This window comes from Atractosteus spatula, chromosome 4, assembly GCF_055471065.1.
Source record: "Atractosteus spatula isolate fAtrSpa1 chromosome 4, fAtrSpa1.hap1, whole genome shotgun sequence".
In the NCBI taxonomy this organism is placed as follows: domain Eukaryota; kingdom Metazoa; phylum Chordata; class Actinopteri; order Semionotiformes; family Lepisosteidae; genus Atractosteus; species Atractosteus spatula.
Window position 1 is genome coordinate 65,576,721 of NC_142709.1, and position 23,902 is coordinate 65,600,622.

Sequence of the window (23,902 nt, forward strand, 5' to 3'; positions counted from 1 at the left end):
AATCCATTAAATACTCACATACTGGAAATTGTTAAAGATCGTGTGATGAAATACCTAGGTAGGTTGTAAACAGAACTAAATCTTTTCCTTGTTGGCATGTGATTATTGTTATACTAATGCAGCAATTATTTTTTATGGCTTAATGAAAGCATGTTGTTACACTAAATGGAAAAGGTATTTCAAGGATGAATTTTTAAAGACGCCTTTTTTCCGAAGAAGAGAAGCTGTTGCTACATGACAGTACTGTATGTTAAAGTCAAAAGAGATTATACCTTCAAGACGATAAGAGCCAAAATCCTGCCCCTGCCCACACATTTTCTTTTAAATAATCAAGATTATTCTAACTTTCAAATCAAAAATCTATCCTAAAAGTAGGCAAACAGCCATGGAGCCAGACAGAATCCAGATTCTGTGCTGAACCCTGTGAATGCCATGAAAGCTGCTCATCACCTGCAGCTACAGGGCCGACAGATCTGTCATGTTTTTCTGGGAGCTGGGAATTAGGTTTTGGCAAGAGAATTTCAGGGAAGGGCACAAATCTGTTGGCCTTTAAGCTCACAGCCTGGAGAAAAGTTAGATGATGTAGCAGCAAATGGTATTCTAGACAGGACTGGCAATCTGTCAGGCCGTCGTGCGAAAGTATTTTGGAAGTCCAGGCACACGTGCATGACTCGCTTCATTATGCTAGGGATGCAGCTGTGATAAAGCACATTTTTTTTCCAAGATAAGCAATATAATGTTATTCATTATAATCAACACAGTTCACATATTTCTGCCTTAAAGAGATATGTAATCACAGCAATCATTCTGACAACAGATCAAACCTACAGTGGTGTGAAAAAGTGTTTGCCCCCTTCCTGATTTCTTATTTTTTTGCATGTTTGTCACACTTAAATGTTTCAGATCATCAAACAAATTGAAATATTAGACAAAGATAACACAAGTAAACACAAAATGCAGTTTTTAAATGAAGGTTTTTATTATTAAGGGAAAAAAAAATCCAAACCTACATGGCCCTGTGTGAAAAAGTGATTGCCCCCTAAACCTAGTAACTGGTTGGGCCACCCTTAGCAGCAACAACTGCAATCAAGCGTTTGTGATAACTGGCAATGAGTCTTTTACAGCGCTGTGGAGGAATTTTGGCCCACTCATCTTTGCAGAATTGTTGTAATTCAGCCACATTGGAGGGTTTTCGAGCCTTAACCGCTTTTTTAAGGTCATGCCACAACATCTCAATCGGATTCAGGTCAGGACTTTGACTAGGCCACTCCAAAGTCTTCATTTTGTTTTTCTTAAGCCATTCAGAGGTGGACTTGCTGGTGTGTTTTGGATCATTGTCCTGCTGCAGAACCCAAGTGCGCTTCAGCTTGAGGTCACGAACAGATGGCCGGACATTCTCCTTCAGGATTTTTTGGTAGACAGCAGAATTCATGGTTCCATTTACCACAGCAAGTCTTCCAGGTCCTGAAGCAGCAAAACAGCCCCAGACCATCACACTACCACCACCATATTTTACTGTTGGTATGATGTTCCTTTTCTGAAATACTGTGTTACTTTTACGCCAGATGTAATGGGACACACACCTTCCAAAAAGTTCAACTTTTGTCTCGTCAGTCCACAGAGTATTTTCCCAAAAGTCTTGGGGATCATCAAGATGTTTTCTGGCAAAACTGAGACGAGCCTTTATGTTCTTTTTGCTCAGCAGTGGTTTTCGTCTTGGAACTCTGCCATGCAGGCCATTTTTGCCCAGTCTCTTTCTTATGGTGGAGTCATGAACACTGACCTTAACTGAGGCAAGTGAAGCCTGCAGTTCTTTGGATGTTGTTGTGGGGTTTTTTGTGACCTCTTGGATGAGTCGTCGCTGCGCTCTTGGGGTAATTTTGGTCGGCCGGTCACTCCTGGGAAGGTTCACCACTGTTCCATGTTTTCGCCATTTGCGGATAATGGCTCTCACTGTGGTTCGCTGGAGTCCCAAAGCTTTAGAAATGGCTTTATAACCTTTTCCAGACTGATAAATCTCAATTACTCTGTTTCTCATTTGTTCCTGAATTTCTTTGGATCGCAGCATGATGTCTAGCTTTTGAGGATCTTTTGGTCTACTTCACTTTGTCAGGCAGGTCCTATTTAAGTGATTTCTTGATTGAGAACAGGTGTGGCAGTAATCAGGCCTGGGTGTGGCTAGAGAAATTGAACTCAGCTTTCCAAAGATGTGATAAACCACAGTTGATTTATGTTTTAACGGGGGGACAATCACTTTTTCACACAGGGCCATGTAGGTTTGGATTTTTTTTTCCCTTAATAATAAAAACCTTCATTTAAAAACTGCATTTTGTGTTTACTTGTGTTACCTTTGTCTAATATTTCAATTTGTTTGATGATCTGAAACATTTCAGTGTGACAAACATGCAAAAAAATAAGAAATCAGGAAGGGGGCAAACACTTTTTCACACCACTGTAAACAGCTGCCAGAACAGTGCTGGCAAATGAATTATAAAAAGTAAAGTGAAAATGAGAAATGAGCCCACAAAAAAAGTGTACATGAATTCCCCTGAAAATGATTTGTTGTATTACAAATTCTTTCAAACATTCGCATTGAAAAGACATAGTCAAACTATGCACTGATATAAAGAAATAAGAGCTACAACATTTCAACATCCAGTATGATTTTTTTTTTTATTGAACTGACATTAACAATAAGTGTAAAACATTCCCTACACAGCTTTCTGTTGAGGCTGGGGAAGGACAGTGTAAAAGAGTCGGCTGGACTGGTGGAGGTGCATGCTTGGAGACTGGAGTCTCCTGTGTTGGTTTCGCAGAAGACAGCTCTGTTTGTGCCCTGTGGAAACAAAAGACCACAGCTTTAAACAGACTGATCACCAGAAGCCTACTGTACCTAAACTTCAATTCAGGAGCGAACTACTTTAATTGCACAGGACTAGGTCAACATAGATGATTCTGGTTGACATATTGAAAAACACAACAAAGCTTAAGAAATCCTAGGCTATAATATCTGGACTATTTATAAATTATTATTTTTATACAATAGATATAGAATTCTTTATTTTTTATAAAATATACTGGCTTAACTAAAAATTACTAAAATAGCTAAGATCCATTACCTTTCAATAACCTAATGTTTGATGCTTCCAGGATATAATACTTTTACTCAGATGTTTGTCCATTATGGAAGATTTCAAATTATTTTAATTTCCCAATTCTACAATTGCAATTATTATTTCTCTATTTTGTTCATGGAGTCTATCTTAACTAAAGTATGATGACCATTTGCATTCTGTGAAGTATTTGGCAAGGACTGCTGAAAAGCTGACAAAATGTTCTCTACTTAGCTGCAACAGCCAAGACTTAAAGATTACAAAAACAACACTGGAGCCTTTGAATGCCAAAAGTTTGACAGATAACCAAAAACCTCTCTTCTTCTGAGCTACACAAATTGACTAATTTAGTAACAGCACTTCTGCACTTGAACCTTTGATGTCCTGGGGAAACTCAGAAGTAAGATCCCAGAAAAAACACTTTAAACAGGCTGATAATTACAAAAAGAGTTTAGAAGGAAGGACCCAATGAATGAACCTGCATTTCAATAATGAATCTTTCAGTTGTTTTTTACTTTAGCAACAAGATCATGAATAGTTTTATCTTATACTGAAGAATGTTTAGAACCAGTAGCATTATTTATATTCCACAGTCATTTATCTGTGGAGCAGAGAGAGCCAAGGGATCATGCATTAAGATCTGTATTCTGAGACCTCCTGCAATACCATCTAGGGACAAAATGAGATAATGGAGACAAAGCAGCCCTTCTCCTGATTGACGTGTTGGCACTTTTTGCCAGAAGAAATAAGAGTAGATCCTACTGACAATCAATTTAAATGCTGTTTTTCAGAAAATGGTTTGAATTATACTGTGTTTCTTGGCAGCCTGATGACTTTTACACGCTCTATCTAACTGTAAAAACAAGTGGTTATCATTAGAGAATCAGGTTCTAAGGGTTTTTAAGCAGGGAAACTGTTGTGGTATAGTACGTGTTTCTCTAAGAGAGTTGAGAAATGAAACTCAAGTGGAGGCTGGAGCTTTTGGACTAGTTACATCACGGACGTAGGTAAAACTTATGCTCCAGGATCTTTTTGCATTAGTAAAATACACTTTAACTATCTTTTTTATCCAAGAAATGAATGCTGACATTCTAAACCTCGGGCAAGACACAACTCAGAATGAGTTAAATGGTAAACAACTGAAAGTAAATCAACCCTTTGAGGTTTTAGTTTTCTCCAACACTTCTACAATAGTAACAGAAGGCAGCTTTTCAGAATGAAGCACCCTGAAGTTGCACCACCTCTCAGCTGTCACTAACACAGTTCAGTGGGCTCGGCAGTCGTTTGGCAGAACAACCTGACTATCATCCTGTGAAAGAGTGTACCTGAGAAGCAGCTGTTATTCATCAATGTACTCAAAGGGCTCTGGAGCCTCCGGTTCCTGCTCTTCCTCCTCAATCTTAGGGCCATGGGCAGCAACTGGCTCCACCAGCTCTTCATCTTCCTCACTGGTGTCCTTCATGATGATGATCCCCCCAGTGTGCAGCTAGTGGGAAACAAGAGATACGCACAGAGTGTTAGGGGCAAATACACAAAACAAAACCCCCAAACACTTGTTGTGCACAGGGTGTATTTTAAGTTAGAATGTCAGTTTCATTGCACACCAAGCCCAATACCCTGTTTAGATGAGGTTCTATCAAATGAGACTTCAGTGCAGTATGCAAGTTTGGGAAAAATGCTGAAGATCAGTTGAATTACCTTTTGTTTCAGCAGTAACCTAATTTGTCTTCAGACAAGAGGCCTCAAGTATGTCCTTACTGCAAACCTCTCAGGCCACATATGGACTGCTATTGTTTAGAATTTACAATGTTTTAACATCTTCAAGGAATTAAAGTGATTACAAATGTTAAAGGTTAAGCTGAACAAGCAGAATGTAGTAAACCCATACTGAAGGACTTAAAAGCGGTCGGAATACACAAAATAAAAAAAGAACAGGAATCATCTCTCCAGGTTCTGCAGGAAAATGAAACTTCTTCTGCTTTCATGATTACAATATAGAATTTGATTCAATAATTAATTCAATGAACATACACTTGAAATGTCTATAATTTCCGAGTCTCCCAAGGAACTGCTTTGTTCCCATTTCAGAAAGCTATTTTAGTTCTTGTATGGTTATTAAGCCTACAAAAACACTTGCCAGTTTAACATAATTAAACTGTCTAACTTTTTACACATTAAAAGGCATTCTTAAAAGACAGCAGAAATAGATTATTCTTTTTCAACTAATTAGTTTCTTTATGTCACTTGCTAAAATTCAAATCAAAACCATTTTTTAAGGGGCCCCTTAGATGCAAATCACTTTTAAAAGGCTAATACCCTGGAACAGAAACCCATAACCCCATTCTCTATCAAAAAAAATCCTCTTAGACATTAGGTTCTAAATTTGGGCATTCACACAGCACCAATTTATGCATAAAAGAAACATTAGCTGAGGGGTCCTGACCCCCATTTCCCTGCCAAGAATAAAGAGTTTAGATCTCATGATAGTAATTAGCATTGCAAGATGCTTTCCTCCCCATCCCTTGCAGCAATTATTTATGTTATCACTTCACATCCCCGTTACACCCAAGTTTATATACAGAACCAGCTATAGCACTTGGCGTTTACCACTAAGCAGATGACTACTTCTGGGTATACACAGTGATAACGGCTGCTTCAGCACTGCTTCATTCTCTGCCTTGTATAACAGGCACACAACTTTGTGGACCACTTTCACACTATCTCTTCTATCTGACCCTAGTCGTCACTGCATAAAACTTTCCTGCACATAGATTGCTGGCAGACCAATCTTGAGAAGCATACAATATCTAAATATATTAAATTGTTCCTACTATGCCTACGTGACCTAGTGCCTGTCTGCACTAACAACTTGTGTTGGGACAGCAGTGCTACTGTACTTTTACACTACTGTGAGTGGGAAAAACCTACAGGCTTGAAGGGCTGGTAGCGGCAGGTCTCAGGCATGGTGAGCACTTTAAGCTGAGCAGGCATGACCCGGGCAGGGTTCTCTAGTAGCTGGAAACTGGGCTCTGGTTCTTTCTTCTTTTCTTTCTCTTTCTCCTCGTCTTTCTTCTCCTTCTCCTTGTCAGCTTCCGTCTCCTGCAATTCCAGAGAACCAGGGCTCATCAGGAAGCATCGGCACTTTTTACTGTTTAAAACGTATTTTACAATTCGGCACAGTAAGACTCTTGACACAAACTGGAATCTAATAAAGCAAGCAAGGAAATAAGAGATGGAAATAATGAGGGGCCCTATTTTCTTTTTCATGTCTGGCTCACATCTCTGAAATAATATATATTTTTTGAAATCTGTTTCAAATTTGAAACACGAAAGCTGCAATTTGAAGGTTATTTATATACCTACATTCTCTGCAAACGTCCATCAGTAATACCGACACCCAAATTACACCACGTTATTCCACGAGACCAGCAGGAACGCAGTTCTGCCTTTCAGTGTTCTTAGCTAATTGGAGGGGGGAATATAATACAATTATAATGTCAACGTCAGATGGCTTAGTGTCAGAGGTCAAAACAACTGTCAACATTTAACCTGGCATTTACATAGATCAGGAAAATATGGCAAAAATACTCTTTTCATGTCAGAGATGTCAAAAATCTGAAGCCAGAAGTAAAAAAAATAAGCTTCATAGCACAAGACTGAAGCTGAGCCTCAGTTTCAGGCTGAGCCACAGGATTAAGGACTAAGTTTTGGGCTATTATGCAAGAATGTACCAACTATACAGGAAATCTTACACTCTGCATTAAGTCTGAAGAGAAGCGGTGTAATAGCTTTAATAAGCTCACAAGCATACAAATCACAGAAAGGGTTTCTAGCATTAACGCGTTTTTCTGCATGGATAAAATTTAGTTCACCATAGAAGGAATCACAACCATGTAAGATCAAAGCAAAATGCGGTAGAGAATGTCTCCTAGCACCTTGTGTTATATAACCCCAAAGATCTCAAGTCTGCAGGCTGCTGTAAAGGATGCTTGACTAGTGCAGCTTCAGTGGATTGTGAGCATCTATAGCGCTGCACTGAGAACAAGCCTAGGCGTTCATTTTTCCCCTTGATCTTCCACAAGAAACAGCCAGATGACACTGGTGTGGAGACGGTGATGTCATTCACTGGGCTGCAGGACTGTGGTGTGGAGAAGCTTGGAGTTTCAATGAGATGTATGAAACAGCGGGTCAGCATTATCACCGTGCCATATCAACCACACAGCACTCTTACAATGCTGTTGTGAGATGGAAGGCATGGTGCTTGTTTCCTAACTTACGTGTAACTTAAATACAACACCAGCCTTCCTGAAAAGAGCCAACTATCCAGGCGTGGAAAAGATCATATCTGATATGAAAGCAATCTGACTACTTCATTTAAAATGCAGACATGACATTATGCAGTAAACTGAAATTAATGTTTGTAACAGGTGTAAGAATAACTTATTTAAACAGTATAATAAAAATAAAATGTCACTGGCCCCTCATATACCAGAGCTTATGCAAGTAATCAAAGTGTGTATTAATTTGATTTTTATATCTCAAAAGAATTCAAGAAGGACTGAATGGCTGAATGCAGCTGACAACTGCTCGCTGAAACCTGATGTGTTTTTCAGTTTAAGGGTTCATTTTCTAAAGTCATGGTTGGATTATTCATATCGGAGGAGGACTTCAAATTGTCTACCAGAAAACAGAACCAACAAGTAACATCCAGATGCCAATCTCAACCTGTACAGACTTGAACTGAGGAAAGATGGATATACACAGAAAAACATGCAAATATTCACATAAAAACACATGCAAGCAATGTTTATATATAACACTTCAATAAAAAGACCTACAGTTTGTTAAATGTGTCATTCACAGATTTTAAAAAAGGGAAAGCTTCCATTAAAACATGTGAAATGAAGCATTACTCCACTATCGACTGCTGGACACCTCAATAGTACATTTCGCACATGCACAACAAATGTAAAAGTCTCCTATACACTGCTTTATAGCTTATATAAAACACTTCTGCTGATCAAGAGGCCTAATAATATATGACTTTTAATTAGAAAATAGATTTTGCAGTTCCATTTTAATGCTCAACTTTTCAAAAAACTCTCCGAGTAAAAATGTTCACTAGCAGCCTACTAACTCCGAAATGCTCCACGTGATCAGAACACATCACTTCCATGGAAGCACAAACCACATTTAAAATGCTCCCCAGGAAAAATAAAGCCGCTTAATAATAATAAATGACACTTCTTACTGATCTGTCATTTTGTGTCAATTTTACTGTAATGACCACAAAGCCTGAAGACCAGATTTTTTTGCAAGTATTTTCCCCATTTCCGCTCCCCTGAGTGCCGTGCTCTGTGTGACTTTGTGGGTGCAGGATGCATGGGCCCTTCTCAGGGCCTTGGGTGGGGCACACAACAGTCAAGCAGCTTCCATGAGGGACATCTGGGAAGAGCCCCTCATGAGGGGATTCAGCTGGGACAAGTGGGGTCTTTTCCCAGTGTAACAGCCCCTAGAAGGCATTCTTCCCACATTCACTGAGTCTGGGTGAATATCAGGGGCAGTGTGCACCAACTGTTCCTTAACATTATTCATCCTCTTCTGCCTGGTGTGTGATTTCTCTAATAAAGCAGCTGAACTGCATCAAAGAAATGTGGTTTTATTAAGTGTAACGTGATATATGTCATCATTATAATTAATTTTTTTACAAAACGAAAACAAAACGTTCCCCAGGAAAAACACGTCCGTTGCATAACATTTGAAATGGGTTTTGTTTGTCACTGGAAGAACAAATTACGTTGGCATTTCTTGAATGTCTTGGCCACATTGCACATTAGAGTGTTGGAAACTTGCCAGAGGACATTTTACATGGCAAGCTCTTCAGAATTATATATCAACTGTCCAATGAACTTCAGAATGCAATCTGGTAATTAAAAAATGGGGCAATTAAAACAAGCAGGTATCCTTATAAACAGACAATTTTATCATAAGCTTGTAAAGTTTATGAGCCTTTTAATCTCAGCTCCTAGAACAAATTAAAAAATGACATGAAGGTGTGTTTATGTGAAGAATATGTTGTCTGTTTGATATAACTCATGCCGAAAACCAGACTATATTATTAATGGGAGGCCAACTACAGCCATTACGCACCACTTCCATCTTCTCCTCCTCCTTCTCTTTCTTCTCCTTCTCCTTTTCCTTCTTCTTGGCTTTGGCTGTGATGGAGAGCACGGCAGTGGAAACCTGAGAGAGATCGACAGAGTCAAACAGCCGGCGGAGGGTTGACCACACTCGGGCCCTGTCCTCGAGGGGTCAAAGATGAGAAACTGGCCAACGCAGCACATTTAAACACTCAGGGACAAACAGGCACAACTGTGAAACAGCCTTGATTTTCTTAAAACTTTTCACACATATTTTGGAGTTCCATGCAGCAAGGAAGCAATCTCAACATCAGCTAACAGAAATAACTTTTTACAGTATACCGGAATATATAATGCATAAAATCGACTTAATTCTGCTTCTGTGCAATGCTACAACGTGTGCATATGAAAATGGTCCAACAACCCTAGGAAGGACGGTCATACTCTCACCTTCTCCTTTTCCTTCTCTTTGGGCACTTCCAGGGCAGGAGGATATGCGAACGTAGATGGTTTACAGTTGGATCTGTACTGTACTTTGGGCATCTGTAAGATTGAGACAACTTATGTGAATCTGTATCATATCCAGCAATGCAACTCATTAGTCACATACACCAAAAGTAACTAAAAAAACAGAGTTCAACTGTCAATATGTTCAGATCTGTAAGTATTTTATTTTAAATTGCAAAATATGTTTTCTTATTTACACTGCAGAACACTGCACAAGAAAACGCCGGATGATGTATACAACAGAATAAATGCAGAATTAAATTGTTAAACCACAAACTTTTTCATTAGCAGTGACAGCAGAGTTTTATTAGCCCTGATTACTCTTCGCCATTTCCAGTACAAAACGATAGAATCGTTTCCTTCCTTTAAATGCCATGTAAGTGGTCTCTGCAGCCGAAAGAAAGAGGATTGTAAATGGTTTCAGTCTACGCCACCAGAGTGACATCAACAACAATAAAACAGACCGGCACACAAAATGGGCTTATTGTTAGCAAGCAATATCTTGCCTCAACAGGCCAGACCACACTACTTCAAAAAACCAGCTGCAGTGGCAGCTGTGAAGATTTTACAGATGGCTTACATAGGTTTACTTTACTATAATCACAGGAATATGAAGACATTTGCAAAAGAACTAGGAAATATACATAGACTGGGTGACAAAAATGGAGTCCAGTAGCATTTCAGCAGTTGCTCGACAACTTTTATCTAAATAATTACTGCATTTGTTGTCCCATTTTTAGGGCAAATGGGTTTCTTGTAATGCCAGCTGAAATCGTAATTTTTAATGTCCACATTGACCTTCCCCTAACACAGGATGGTAATAAATTGCAAAATAACCCTGAAACAGTTTAGAAGGCACCAGACAGGTATTACTGAAAAAAGCAATTGCCTCGCAATGTCACCTTTCAACAGGAGAAAATTTGGCGCTGTTGCTTCAAATATCAAATTGGACAAATTGTATCAAATTTGACACAGCAGGGGAAAAAAGCTAAAAAAAACATTTCAAACGATGAGCTGCCATCAGTTACTGCCAATACAGACAATCTTAAAATGTTTTCAAATCTTTAATTTGTACCAGTTTAACACTCTGTGATTAGACTTTTGATTTTTTAATGGAAGTGTTTCATGGTGAGAATTCCCCATTTGTTTCTTATTCAACAAACTGAAAAAAGGTGGATGTTTCTTCACAGATCCAGGCTGTCAGTGCAACCTCGGCCCTACCTTCAGGTCTTTGTTGAGGCCGATGATGGCAGTCGGAGTGAAGGCCAGGGACAGGAAGTGAGAGAGGGGGAACCAGAACCAGAACTGGGTGAAGACCAGGATGCCCACCACAGAGGGCATGTGAGTGTGTCCCGTGCGAGACTGCAGGGAGATGGTCACGTTGCGCCCGCCTGCAGGGGAACAGACAGCAGACCTGAGGCCTCATGGACGGTAAAGAGAGCAAAGGGCCAAGCCGCCGCACTTTGGCCTTGTCTCACCAGATTACCCAGCGGCGGCCACAAACCATCAAAAAGCTCTGTTCCAGCCATTATTTATCTGTTTCTAGTTAAAAAAAAAACAAAAGGCCAAACTGCAGTTAAAGACATTTTGCAAATTCGTTTTAAGCCCTTTTACTTATCCTGTTCATTTCTGAGACAGCAGAGATAAGTTCTCATTTAAGGATGCATGGATGGGTCAAGAGCGAAGGTTAAAAGGGGAGATAAAAAATAACAGCAGCTCTTCCGTTAGGAAAAGGGAGGAAAAGGGAAAATGGGCTCAACTCTGGGAGGGAAGGGGTGTGCAGGGCGAACATAAAGAAGAGAGACAGGAGCCAGGAAAATAAAACAAGAAATAAGATGGATCAGAAGCCAAAACATTAATTTATCAGCTGTCAGGCTGACAATTCCTATTATTTCTGAATACCTTGAATTGTGAATTTGTCACTAAGCACCAGAAAACAAGGAAGCTGATAATACAACAGGGCTTATCTTTTCTGTCGCGTATTTTGTTAAAAGTTACTTGTCTGAAGATGAGTGGAAATAATTCAAATCTGTCATAGGCAATGCTGAATTTGTGACCCTATTTATAAATTACTTCATATCATTTCCCAGCCTGTAATCCATATTCTTCAGCTCTTGAGCAGACAACCGATTCTTTGTTTTATGCTGCAAAAATATCCGACGTCCTCAACAGCTAAACTAGCAGTCAAATGTGGTTTTCTTCAATATATCTGTGAGCAGGAAATGTCAGGGCAAATATGTTTTGATGTTTACACTTGGTTTCATAGTCACAAATACTTTCAGATTCAAAGTATTTAAAAACAAAAATACCGGATGTACAGCATTTATTATCCTAATTAATGGTATGCTTAATATGCAAGTGCATTTTTTTGGTTTATTTTTGTTCTGAATCATACCATTTGAATCTGTTACATTTTTAAATTTAGACAATATTAAGTTCTCTACAGTCAACCTACTGTTGCTGTAAAATCCAGCACACTAATACATCCCTGGCAGTGCTTTCCACTGGTATGCTTGAGACTTTTGTATCCATATAAAACACAGATAAAATTATAATTAAAGTTTTTTCAATACTGAGAAAAACAGATGGCACTAGTCCAGGAAGTTCTATTTCCTTGTCAGTATACTTCTATAATAATTAACTAAAAAGAAAAAGCATAAAAACATAACAGTCTTTGCATGCATATTTAATGAAAAATAGAAATACAGATTTTGGAACATGATTAAATGTTTGGCATCATTTTGATTATCATATATGACTGTCCTTGATGCATTCATAAGACACAAACCCTAAACCACCTCATTAGTGAGTTGTTAATTGGGCAATTGGGTTAAACAGGTGATTTAACACTTTTATTTTGAAATGGGGAAAATATTTTGAATATTAAGCCTGGAGAAAATCAAGAAATAAAAACAGTGAGGAGCCAATATGCTCCAATTACGAAGACAAAAATGCCTTAGTGCTATTGGTATATTGATGGCTAGACTGATGCAGTACACTTTTGCTCAGCATCAGATCCAGCAAATTCTAACCTGGCAAAACATAAGAGCCAAACAGTCTGTTAATGATAACGATCTGGGAGATCACGACTCATTTGCCAAGATCAATGTGGCAGTGTAAGTTCTAGTCGCTAGAGAACTTAACCTGTAGTGACTGCTGGCAACCTGACTGCACAGTGCTACTTTGATCAGGTCTCACTTTCTGTGACACCAATGGCTAAGAGGCACATACTTTTCAGAGCACCAAAAGACAGGACACAAGAAAAAAAAACATGAAACACCTGGTGTAAGCCATGAACTATAGATACTTTTAAGCTGGAATTTACTTTATGTTTCTTAATGAGAATAAAGTTTCTAATGTGTCCGTGAAATGCTTGCTGTACTCTACTAAGAACTTGCAAGCCATACAAAATGGCTCTCTCTGCAAAATAAATAACCCAATTGAAAGCACAGCCTAGACAGCCAGCCCACTGGCTTTCTGAATGCAACAAAGTCAGCAGACTTTAGCAAAAACAAAACAAAAATGAAGCAAACCACTTAAATGCATTACTTAACTAAAAGCATAAGTGATAGAATTTCTTTCATATGAAATTACATTTTGTGGTGCCAGATATTTCTATTTCTACACTGACAGACAGCAAAGTCTTGCCATTCTGGCATGTTGATAGTAAGTCTACTCGCATAATTTTACAGAATATCTTATGCTTCAGTAAATTAAAGCTTCTGAAATGCCTAACCTGCAGATTACTGAGGCACAGATAAATACACTGCACCATCTTGTCTCTCATGTATGGGTTTGTCATTTAATTGGCTGAAGAAACAGCAAATACAGAACAAAGTATTTTGTTCATAGTGATTGATTTTGAGATTTAAAAGAACAAATAATTTAAAATCTTGTGTGACTTGAACAAGGTGTAAACCAATTAACAGTGCTACAGGATTGTACCTGCCTTTCCCAAAAGCAATATCTACCCAAGGCTCAAAATGAATAAAAAATATGATCTACCTGCTGGTTGCAAATTCTGAATACATCACTGGTTGCTTTCCATTTTTTCATGGATGGTTGCTTTCCATTTAGCAGGCTTGTTATGTCTACCCAATTGAAAGCTGCCATTATGCAGAGAGCATGGAATTAGCTGTCAAAGTTTTCACTTAATCTGGGCCCAATGGTTTCATCTTGTTCGCTATGTCATTTATGTGCCATACTATTTTAGGCTTTAGGATGTAATATATTAAGTAATATGCACAGCTGGACTTTTGTCACACCTGTTCACTGACTGTTTAAGGTCTTGTTCCATGTTCCACGCAACATGTTCTAACTCAAAAAGACAAACTAAAAGCAGCATTCGATCAAATAGAGACTGTTGGCACACTCATCCCTCTGCTACTGGCATCTGCAGACACAAATGTGTCTTTATGTGCTCAAGCCAAAACACTTGTTTAGCTAAGAAAAGAAAAAAAGGCAATCTTATTTTAACATCTTGCCTTACTTCTCAAATGGCACAGTGGTATGTGTAGTTCCATACTGCCACTTATCATTACTTTGATCAGAAAAGAGCAGAAATTTACAAAATACATAGTATTAACGTGGATTATGTTTTAGGATTGAATTTTCCAATGACCAAGTCTTAAGATCATGGAGATACTGATTACCAAAGATATGTGCTTTATTTTTAGATGCATCTTTTTAATCCTTTGATATCCACAGCAATACTGAGTTTTAGTTCAATGCCTTTGGGAAGAAAAAAGCTTCCGGACATATATATACATATGACTGTTTAAATGTGCTTTTTTCTCAAAATTCAGAAAGTCACTGATGGAAAGAGTGATGAAAGACTGCAATACTCCTGTGTTTTCTCAGGATTTCATACAGGTGTACATCCTAACCTTATCGTGCTGGGTGTCACATGCATATTTATATGAAAGAGCGTCTGGAATATGTTTGTGCACATCTGTGCTGGGGCCAGCCTTGTGGTGTGAATGACTGCTGATATGACAGTATAGATTTCTTGAGCCAGGAAGGTTCACAGAGAAATAACACTTTCTGTATGTTACACATCACTAAGGAGATATTCACAAGTAATTGCAAAGCAGTTTTAAGAAAAAAAATGCCACTTCACCAATGTTTCTCAGTTGGTTACTAAAAGCTTAATTGACCCTGTTATCCCATTTGCTTGTTTCTTGGCAAATGGCAAATAAATAAGCTTTAACAATATTACAGGGTAGATCACTCTGTACATTCCCCATGCTTCCAAGGAAGTGCTTTGTATTCTCAGCTCTAAATACACCTCCTCTTCATTTCCGGGGTACATTTACAAAGTAATACAGAATATACAAAATACTATGGATTTGTATTAATAAAATTAAATAAATTAAAAGGATTAAATAGATTTTATTTTCCCCATCGAAAATCTCTGGAAAAACACTTACCAGCATCCAGAATACCCTGTGCCAGGATTGCCCCAAACTTGGCCATGACATCGTCGTGCTTGTCGTTGATGACCTTTGCGTAGAGTTGTCTGAACTGGTTGACCTATGAGGAGATAACAGGATCTTAAGTGAGAGACCGGTAAAGCACAGTAGGACCATAACTGAACAGAGGACAGGCATAAGTCTGGGGTTAAAAATGCAATGCATTTTATTAAAAAAACAAACTACTCTGGCAAATTAAAACAAGCTATGGCTAAAAGAGCATTTATTTTCCTTAATTTGGTTTAGAACAATTCAGGTCAATAGTTTTGCAAAGAATAGAAGAGGGAAAACCTTCCATTTTTTTCTCTTTGGTCTACAGGTTATAAAATATACAGACATACACAGAAAGCATTAACAGGCACGCAGACCAAAATGTTCCCTTTTCCATACCACCAAACCAAACCTAACCTTTGGCACTCCATTTTTAACAATTTGAACTCTGTATGTACAGCATTGCTTCATACAACAAATCTTTACACATTTCTTCAAATAATTATTTCTAAACATCCCTTTGAAGTGCACTTTAACGACTCAGCTACGTTCCTGTGTTACAGGTTCTTTAGCTATTATTCGTCAGTCTTCTTGAATCCATTCTGTCAGCAAATAGTTTTACAGTGATAGTTGCTGTCATGTCCATTAAGTGAATCTGGTTAGCTTCAATGCGTTGGACAAGGCTGAGCTGCCATTCGGTAATTTAACTCACATTCATTGTATTCTTATTTAAAGCCATCTTAGGAAAAGCTTGAAACTTGGAAGGATTCCAGCAAAACCACTCATGCTGATGGCTATCCCAGCTTTTAGTTATTTCAGACTTTTCCTGCATGGTGAGAACTGCTGATAGAGTTACCTACCATTTTAAGGCCAATCAGTGTGTTCTTTTTTTGAAAGGCTCCACAGAACTGAAGCATCAACTGCTTGCAGCACAGCAAGAATGGGTTGTCTAACACTCATGTTTCCTGACACTGACTTCGAGGAGTGCACTGTCAACATTGTGATGAAACATTTAGGGCTGTAAGTGCTTAACTGTATAAATCTCTAGTAGTACGCAAACAGCAGCAAACTGTTTCATAATTTATCTTTGATGTTACTATCATCAAATGCCTGATGTCTGTCTATGTCTACTGTAGTGTCTTGGACGTGTTTTATTGTGTGGTGACAAGAATCCCACTTCAAGGACTACAACTGGACCATCATGTAAACAGCTTGCAGACAAGAGACAGCGGGCAGCTTCACATTCCATACATTGGGTCTAAGCAATCCTGCTCCTAATGCCAAATATTTGTGCCACAGTAAGAAACAAAACCCATCAGGCTGTCACTAACATCCGACACGCATAAATATAATACTTTTAAAGAAAGGCCTGATGAGTACCTTTGCACTGCAAAACAATAGCAGTTTAACGTCTTTAATAACAATATTGAATTTTCATATAAATAAACCACGATAATATGAAAATATTTACTCAAGAAGATTAAAAGCATTTAAGTACGAAATTGAAGTATTTTAAGGAATGAGACTTCAAAAAGACACAAGTTCTTATTTAAAATGGAATCTAGATTTATACAAGAACCCAACTGAAGTCCAAACAAAAAGCAGAAGAATTAAAAAAAAACAGCTTTAGAAAAGCTTCTAAAAGCAGTTTCATAAGCACACAGACCAGGTCCCTGATCCATTTCAATGCACGTCCACTAAGCACCCATATTTTTCATGGTCATTCACATTATGGGTTGTTGAACTGCACAACTGGAAAACACAGCACCCCAAACAACTCCCATCCAGCATAAATATAAGAGTCATTTTAGATAATGGGGACAGATATTTCAAACTTAGATCATAAATCCCAGACACCTACTGTCATCTCAACAGGTCCAATATTTGGTGTTATACTTGTATATATAAAGGAAAACTCTAAAGCAGGTTTTGGTCTGAAACATCTGTTATTTCCTGCTGTGGATTATAAAGATTGATTTTTTAATACACTGAACAAATGTGTGAGGTAGTGAGAGGTGGCTAAAGGGCAAAAATGTGACAACGCCATCCTAGGATCCATGAAAATTGCAGTCCCAGTCAGCACATCACATTCATGTTATGCATTTTAGAGGCCTGTTGTCTTAATAGATCTCTTTTAAACAAAGTCACCTCTCACTACCTCACAAAATGCTACACTATTTTCTTTATCCTGTTTTTTTTTTCTTGGCATCTCCTTGGTATGCAGACTGTTAGTAGAAAAGATCGACCAATCTCTTCTCTTCTGTGAGTGGCAGTCACTTACCTTGGGACATGTGATTTCTGTCTGCTGGATCATGATCAAAGCAGAAGCAATGAGAGCTCCCTGCCTGACGTAGTTGACTGGGTCATTGGTCATGGGCTCCAGGAGGTTAATCGCTTCCTAAAAAGAAAAATTGAGACAAAATAAGATTACTAAACATCACTTCTGTTTCAGCTGTTCTTTGTATTAAAAACCAGAGTACACATTTTCAACATGCCGAAGTACATATAAAGATGCATGTTTTAATTTTGAAAGGCTGCATCACGTTCTGGATCAAGTAAATGCCACAAAGACATTTCCATTTTTAAATGATTCGCCTCACTAAAGGTACTTCTCACCTTGCTATGTGGTATGATCCATACCTTGCAAAAGAATACAGCACTTTTGTAGCCCCTTATTAAGCCCATATTCATTTTCATATATGGGCTTATCATTAAAGAAAATACCATGATATAACCTCATATAATTTTTAATTTTGAATTGCCAATTAATCTTTATGTCTGTACCAAATTTGGAACTGCAAACTTCTTTAAGAAGCAATGCCCCTGTACTGGGTAATATAAATCAGATTTGCTCTTAGAAATTTCTGATTGCCTCTAGGGGTCAAGAAGCAATTTTTTCCCAGGTGATTACTGTCCTTTTGATTCGAGGCAACAGTTTCGAAAGCCAACAGGATATAGTAGGAACATTTTTAATCAAACCATAGCAAGGAAAATGTAACAAATAATGAACGCATGAAAAGGGAGCTGTTGATCAAGTTACAAACCATCCATGAGAATAAAAGAAACTTAATACTGTGTATTGTACAGTTAGATTGGTTTGGGTCATAGGTATGTGGTTTGGGGATAAGGGATGGAATATCTGAAAAGAAAAGAGAGAGGCTAGAAAAATCCATCCCTCGGCAGGGAACATGACTGCTCTCCAGCCTTTTTTGGGAGAACCTGAGCATCGAGAGAAAATTCCTAAACATGGTGAGAATATGCCTGCCTCACACATACACCCCATGGTCAGGAAGAATAGAACCTTACAGAGCAATTTAAAACACAGAACTCACAACCATTACAGAAAAAATGCTGTTAAATATTCATTTATACAATAGCCTTTAAGACGATGAAAAACATTTAGATTCCACATTCCAACATTCATCTTACCCCATTTGAACATAATAGTATTCAAAAACAGTATTTTAGCCTCTGTAAATTACATTGGAAGGCAACCAGAGGGGAAAAAAATGATATGATTGGGCTTTATCTCTAGCAGAAAATAATATTGACATTATTTATTTTCATTTATGTGCAAATTGTGGATGTCTAAATAATATTAACTTAAAACCACAATTTGTCATTATTTAGGACATATATTGGGTTTAATTTAAAAAAGATTATATTATCTCATCATTCCTTTTATATAAATCTATTTTAAATTTTAAAAATACCAGATTAGTTCTAAAACCGTGTCTCTACTGTATATCTTTAAGTCCAAAGTGCAGTTATCCATATACTTGCTTTGGCTCTCATATCTGAAAATGATCACGCCTGTGATCAGACTTGGCAGAATACACTTCCTTTCAGTGTTGGTGAGTGTTTGTTTCATTCACTCTGTGATGTCTTCATGCCACAGGACTAAACTCTCTCAAGCAGCTCTTAACTACTACAATGAGATTCTGATGGAGTGCCGGGTTTAACAAAATCAAACAAACTATGATTGAGGCTCTCTTAGAAGGTAACCGTTCCATGTACACACGGTTAATCCCTAAACCATCAGCTTCTCCAAACATCACAAAGGTCTGCCACAAGGAAAGAGACTGCAGCAATAATATAGAGTCTTCCAAGGATTTCCAGGAACAGTGATATTGCCATTTTTTTAAGAACGTCTGGGTCTTCTTCCTTGTTTTTCAGGGATTTATGGTAAATGGATTTAATGGCCATTTAAAACACCCAAATATAAATAAAAATGGTCTATATCAAGGTCAGTACTACCAAGCAATAATAAGATATGATTGAACTAGGCAGGCGTCTTATAACATAGTGATTGAACCAGGCAGGCGTCTTATAACATAGCATCTCATAGAAATCCCGGACATGGCATTTATTAATCAGTGATGCTGGCTCCTTGAGTGTTCACATCCCCAATTTTACATCCCAAAATACTGCTTATGATGCTGCTAAATTACTACATACACAGTCCCACCTCTCATTAACAGACTGCAGAATTGGACAAAAATGCCAGCACATGTCAAATGAGTTCTCTGCAAGAAGAGGAAGAGGGCTAAAGAGTAGGAGCGACATGAAAGATTTGGCTCAGGTGCACCCATGGCTTATGGCCATGATCCTGCCTGTCATGTCCAAAATGAGAAGATTGACTTGTCATGTCCTCAACAACAGGATTACTCTGTTATGGTGACTTCTTTATGGCTGAGATGAGAAGGGTCAGGCTTCATTATCAGTTTCATCCTGGCAGTTAGCAAGACACAGCTGGCAAATTCTCATTCAAACGTATGAGAGCAGCTGGTGTGGAAAAATGCCTGTGCCAGACCCAGATGTCTGGTGCTTCTTGGAAGGGCAATTGTTTCTTTCCGTAGGGGCTGGGAAAGTGGTGGAGGTCTGAGACCCAGTGGCACGGATCCAGGTAAGTGGACTGGAAGTTTGCAAAATATAATAAATCTCCTCCCCTGAGCTCCCTTGTCTACATATAGCAAGTGAGTTCAAGCATCTAAAGGTTTTTTTCACACCAAAAAGTAGAGATGTGGAAAGAATTGCAGTTTATTGTCTCACTTGCTTCTAAGAACTGATTGTAATTCAGAATAATTTTCTGCTGATTGCAAAAATAAACTCTGCTTATCTCACTAAGAAATTATATCGATTGTGTCTCCAGCAGTAATAAGACTTTGCCACAACTGTGCAGGAGAAAAGGAAAGAATCAGTATCTTCACATTGTTTAGATAATAATTAGAATAATAATTCCTTGCATTTCTGTAGCACTTTCCCTCTCCAAGGATCAGAGTCTTTTACATGTAGGAGGCGACCCACTTCAAACACCAATGAGGTAAAGCCCCCTCCTGGGTTCTACACAGAAGCCATTAGATACGAGCAACTCCGTCACATAGCAGATCAGGTAGAGAAGTAAGATGCTGCTTTAATTGAATTGAAGATAAACTTAAAGGCCAGAATGCATAAAAACAGAATTCAGCAAAGATACTGGGATAATGCTCCCCCTGCTCTTTCCAAAAGTATTAAAGTGATTTTCAATAAACTGTACCTCGGTTTAACTCCTTTTTAATGGGGCACTTGTTTTTGAAATTCTGATCTGGGGGGGAAGAGCGCCACTTACTGCTCCACCAAGACTGTGGCAATAAAGAGAAAGAGAAAGGGTTCACCTTGTTTCCTGTCCCAGCACAGCAGATGCCCAGGGCCATAGCTGCTCCACAGCGCACATGGGGGTTATAGCTCTCTGACAGCAGGGAGACCACGCTGGGACACTGCTCTGGAGTCCTGCAAGAAGAAACAAAACACACCACAAGCATTCACAAGCAAGTCCACTTACACCTCTGCGCAGCTGAAATGCACCAACATTTATGACAGACAGAAACTCCGGTGGGCTCCATCCCTCTTTTCTGTATGCTAATATATATATACAAAAAACTTGCTTTAAATGCAGTTATCCACGGGTACCTTCTTAGGGACTTTAATAATGGTTTGAGTCCATTAGATAATTTCATACGTTCATTCCACATTCACTATTGTAGGTGCAAATTATGATGACAACCTGAAGTTTCCCAAACTGAACAAAAACAGGAGCTTGCACAACATTAAGCAAACCTGTTACAGTTGCTAGAATATTCTTACCTCCACTCAAGGAGTCCATTCCTAAAATGGAAGTTAAAAGCTATTGCTGCTATTTTATCCTTTAGATTGTCCTTACAGAACCAGCCTTTTATAACTGTACACATCTCAAGCAATATGTTAACTTTCCAGGACAGTCTACAGACTATTGCAAATAGAACTAAATACTCACACTAAACTGAATTACAAAGTTTAATTGCACAAAACCCCAAACCCGAACTTCCACATGAATGGAAACATCAATTTCCTATGTTGAAAGAGAATAGCATAGCAATCTCCACGTATCGTCTTTAAAATCCCTCTAAATCTGATATCCTGTATATAGGAAAAGGGCATTTTAGGTGCACTTAAAGTAAAGATGTCTAGGATATGAGATGCCATACGCCCCTGTTCTGTACTCATTTACCACCTCAAAAGCCAACATAAGCACATGCATTTTGAAGGATTCTACACCACACTCCAGATCAAAAGGACAGAAAAGGCACCTGTACACACAAGGAGACTTTCACCCCCATATGAAAAGTGGAAGTTACAGTATCTGCTCAAAGCAGCTCTGTGAGCAGACAGCTGGGTAAGGTGTGGAACAGCGGAAGCATATGGATGTGCCTTCAGCACCGCATGCAGAGCAATTCCATCATGACCTCTAAGGCCTGGCCAACACCACTCCCCTCACCTCATATCGCTACGCATCTGGAATTCATTTCCAGCTGCCAGGAATCCTTCAATACGAGATCTTCCCGGTTTGAATTAAATCAAGACTTAAAAAAAAGTCACATCTTCATTTATGCGCCTCAGTCCAGAAAGCTTACACATTTTCCACATTTTCACAGGTCGAGGCAGAATTGTCAAGATGGTGTATTTATGGTGTACTGTGCTGAATTTATCATGCAACCGCTTTCCAAGTAGCAGGGCTAATGCCATTAGTGCACAAATCTAGCACAGATTTAAATAAGATAAATCTAGCATAAACCTATGCTGGTTTAGCATATTTTATAGAAATGTTTATTAAAAAATATTTAATGACTTAAAACAAAAATGAATTTAGCTAATATTCCATGTGCTCAACAACAATTCATTCAAACAAGCATATTGGAGTGGGGTAAAAAATGAATATGTAAGTTCTTGGGAATTTTACTTATCTTCTATGCGTGCCGGATAATCAGCTATGCCAGGTTTGTTATTGAGAAATACAGCTGGCACTGGGTTTACTTCATGATGACTTGCAATTTAAGAGAGGCACAGTCTAGAGCAAAACCCACAAGTGAATTATCTGAATTCAAAGTGAATTTAATGTGGTTTCTTTGTAAGCTCTGATTTGGAAGTTAGGATTTAGGGAATATGCAGGTCACTGTGGTCTGGTTCCTTTATTCCAGCACATACATTTTGAACAAGAAAGTAACATAGGCCACAGAATGACTGGGGTTATTAATGAGCTGTTGTAAAAGCATAAAAAAACAGAACTAATTACTCTATACTAACAATTATCATGTTGTAAACACAAAATGTAAAATAGCCAAGAAAAAAAGCATGAAAACTGAAATTAAAAAATGCTCTGAACACAAAACTATTGTTACTGGATGTCTGACAGTGCCACTACCTCTTCTCTTTCTGGACAGGGAAAATTAAACAGGGAAACGGAGATGATGTCAATGAAAGTGTTTCTGAGATGCTGCAAACCAGAATAATGGCTTAAACAGCATGCTTGACCTTTTCAATCATACTGTGGGGAAGGGGGGGAAGGGGGGGGATTGAAGAAACTAATATTTAAGAAAATATAAAGAAAATACAGTCCTGCTGTGTAGATAAAACCAAGCTACTTATCTTTACATATTACTTGCATTTTTTCACAGAACAAATTAACAAGGCAGGTTATAGGATAATCTGAATAACTAAAAAACAACTGTGAAACATGAAAGTTGATACCGCAGACAAACATTTCACATGTCTTATCCACAAAACCATTTGCTGTTGCATCAATAGGTCTTGTGAACTCTATACATTTGAACATAAAGGATTATGTCTAAATATGATACCATTGGTTGTCTTTGGACAGAGATGGTATATTTAAGTAGTTATAAGTGAGAAAAGGAAAAAAAGCAGAGAGTATAACTCATAATGTCTGAGTTTAAAAGCATAGAATACATTTACAGAGAACATTCACTTTGATAACATCTAAAGAGGAGAGAGAAGTAAACTCGCCATTAGCACTATGTAAATAGGGAGAAGTAATTGTTTTTCTGTTGCTGCTCCTAAATAAGAGACAAATTCATTAAGAATCACTAAGAGCACGGTAATACTGTTACAAATAAGTGGCAAGCAAAGCAGGGCTTTACAATTTCAGAAGAAAGTAACAGGACAGAGCCATTTAACAATGGATCATTTGGATGACTCCCAGGAGATGGTGATATTCATCTTATATCTTTGATGTCAGATGCTTAGGAATCTATGTAATCTGTGCAATCCCAGGCATTGAGTTATCCTTAAAGAAATGTATTACAGTCATCAAGAACAGCAGGTTAGTTAAATATTAGTCATCTTGCATTTTTTTTTCTGTGTAACT

The 23,902-nt window shown here is 38.2% G+C and overlaps 1 protein-coding gene across 1 annotated transcript in view; it reads right to left on the reverse strand.

Annotated features, from left to right (window-relative positions):
* Positions 1-2,646: 2,646 nt before the first annotated feature.
* The window catches only part of psmd1 (proteasome 26S subunit, non-ATPase 1), a 54,585-nt gene continuing 33,329 nt past the window's right edge, over positions 2,647-23,902 (reverse strand). Inside the window, exons 17-25 of the mRNA XM_088913187.1 lie at positions 20,877-20,991; positions 17,504-17,620; positions 15,190-15,292; positions 10,982-11,151; positions 9,704-9,796; positions 9,264-9,356; positions 6,042-6,212; positions 4,439-4,599; positions 2,647-2,836 (exon numbers count right to left, since the gene is read on the reverse strand). Of these exons, the coding sequence (XP_088769313.1) occupies positions 4,453-4,599; positions 6,042-6,212; positions 9,264-9,356; positions 9,704-9,796; positions 10,982-11,151; positions 15,190-15,292; positions 17,504-17,620; positions 20,877-20,991 (1,009 nt within the window). The 3' untranslated portion in view covers positions 2,647-2,836; positions 4,439-4,452. The remainder of the gene's footprint in view (positions 2,837-4,438; positions 4,600-6,041; positions 6,213-9,263; positions 9,357-9,703; positions 9,797-10,981; positions 11,152-15,189; positions 15,293-17,503; positions 17,621-20,876; positions 20,992-23,902) is intronic.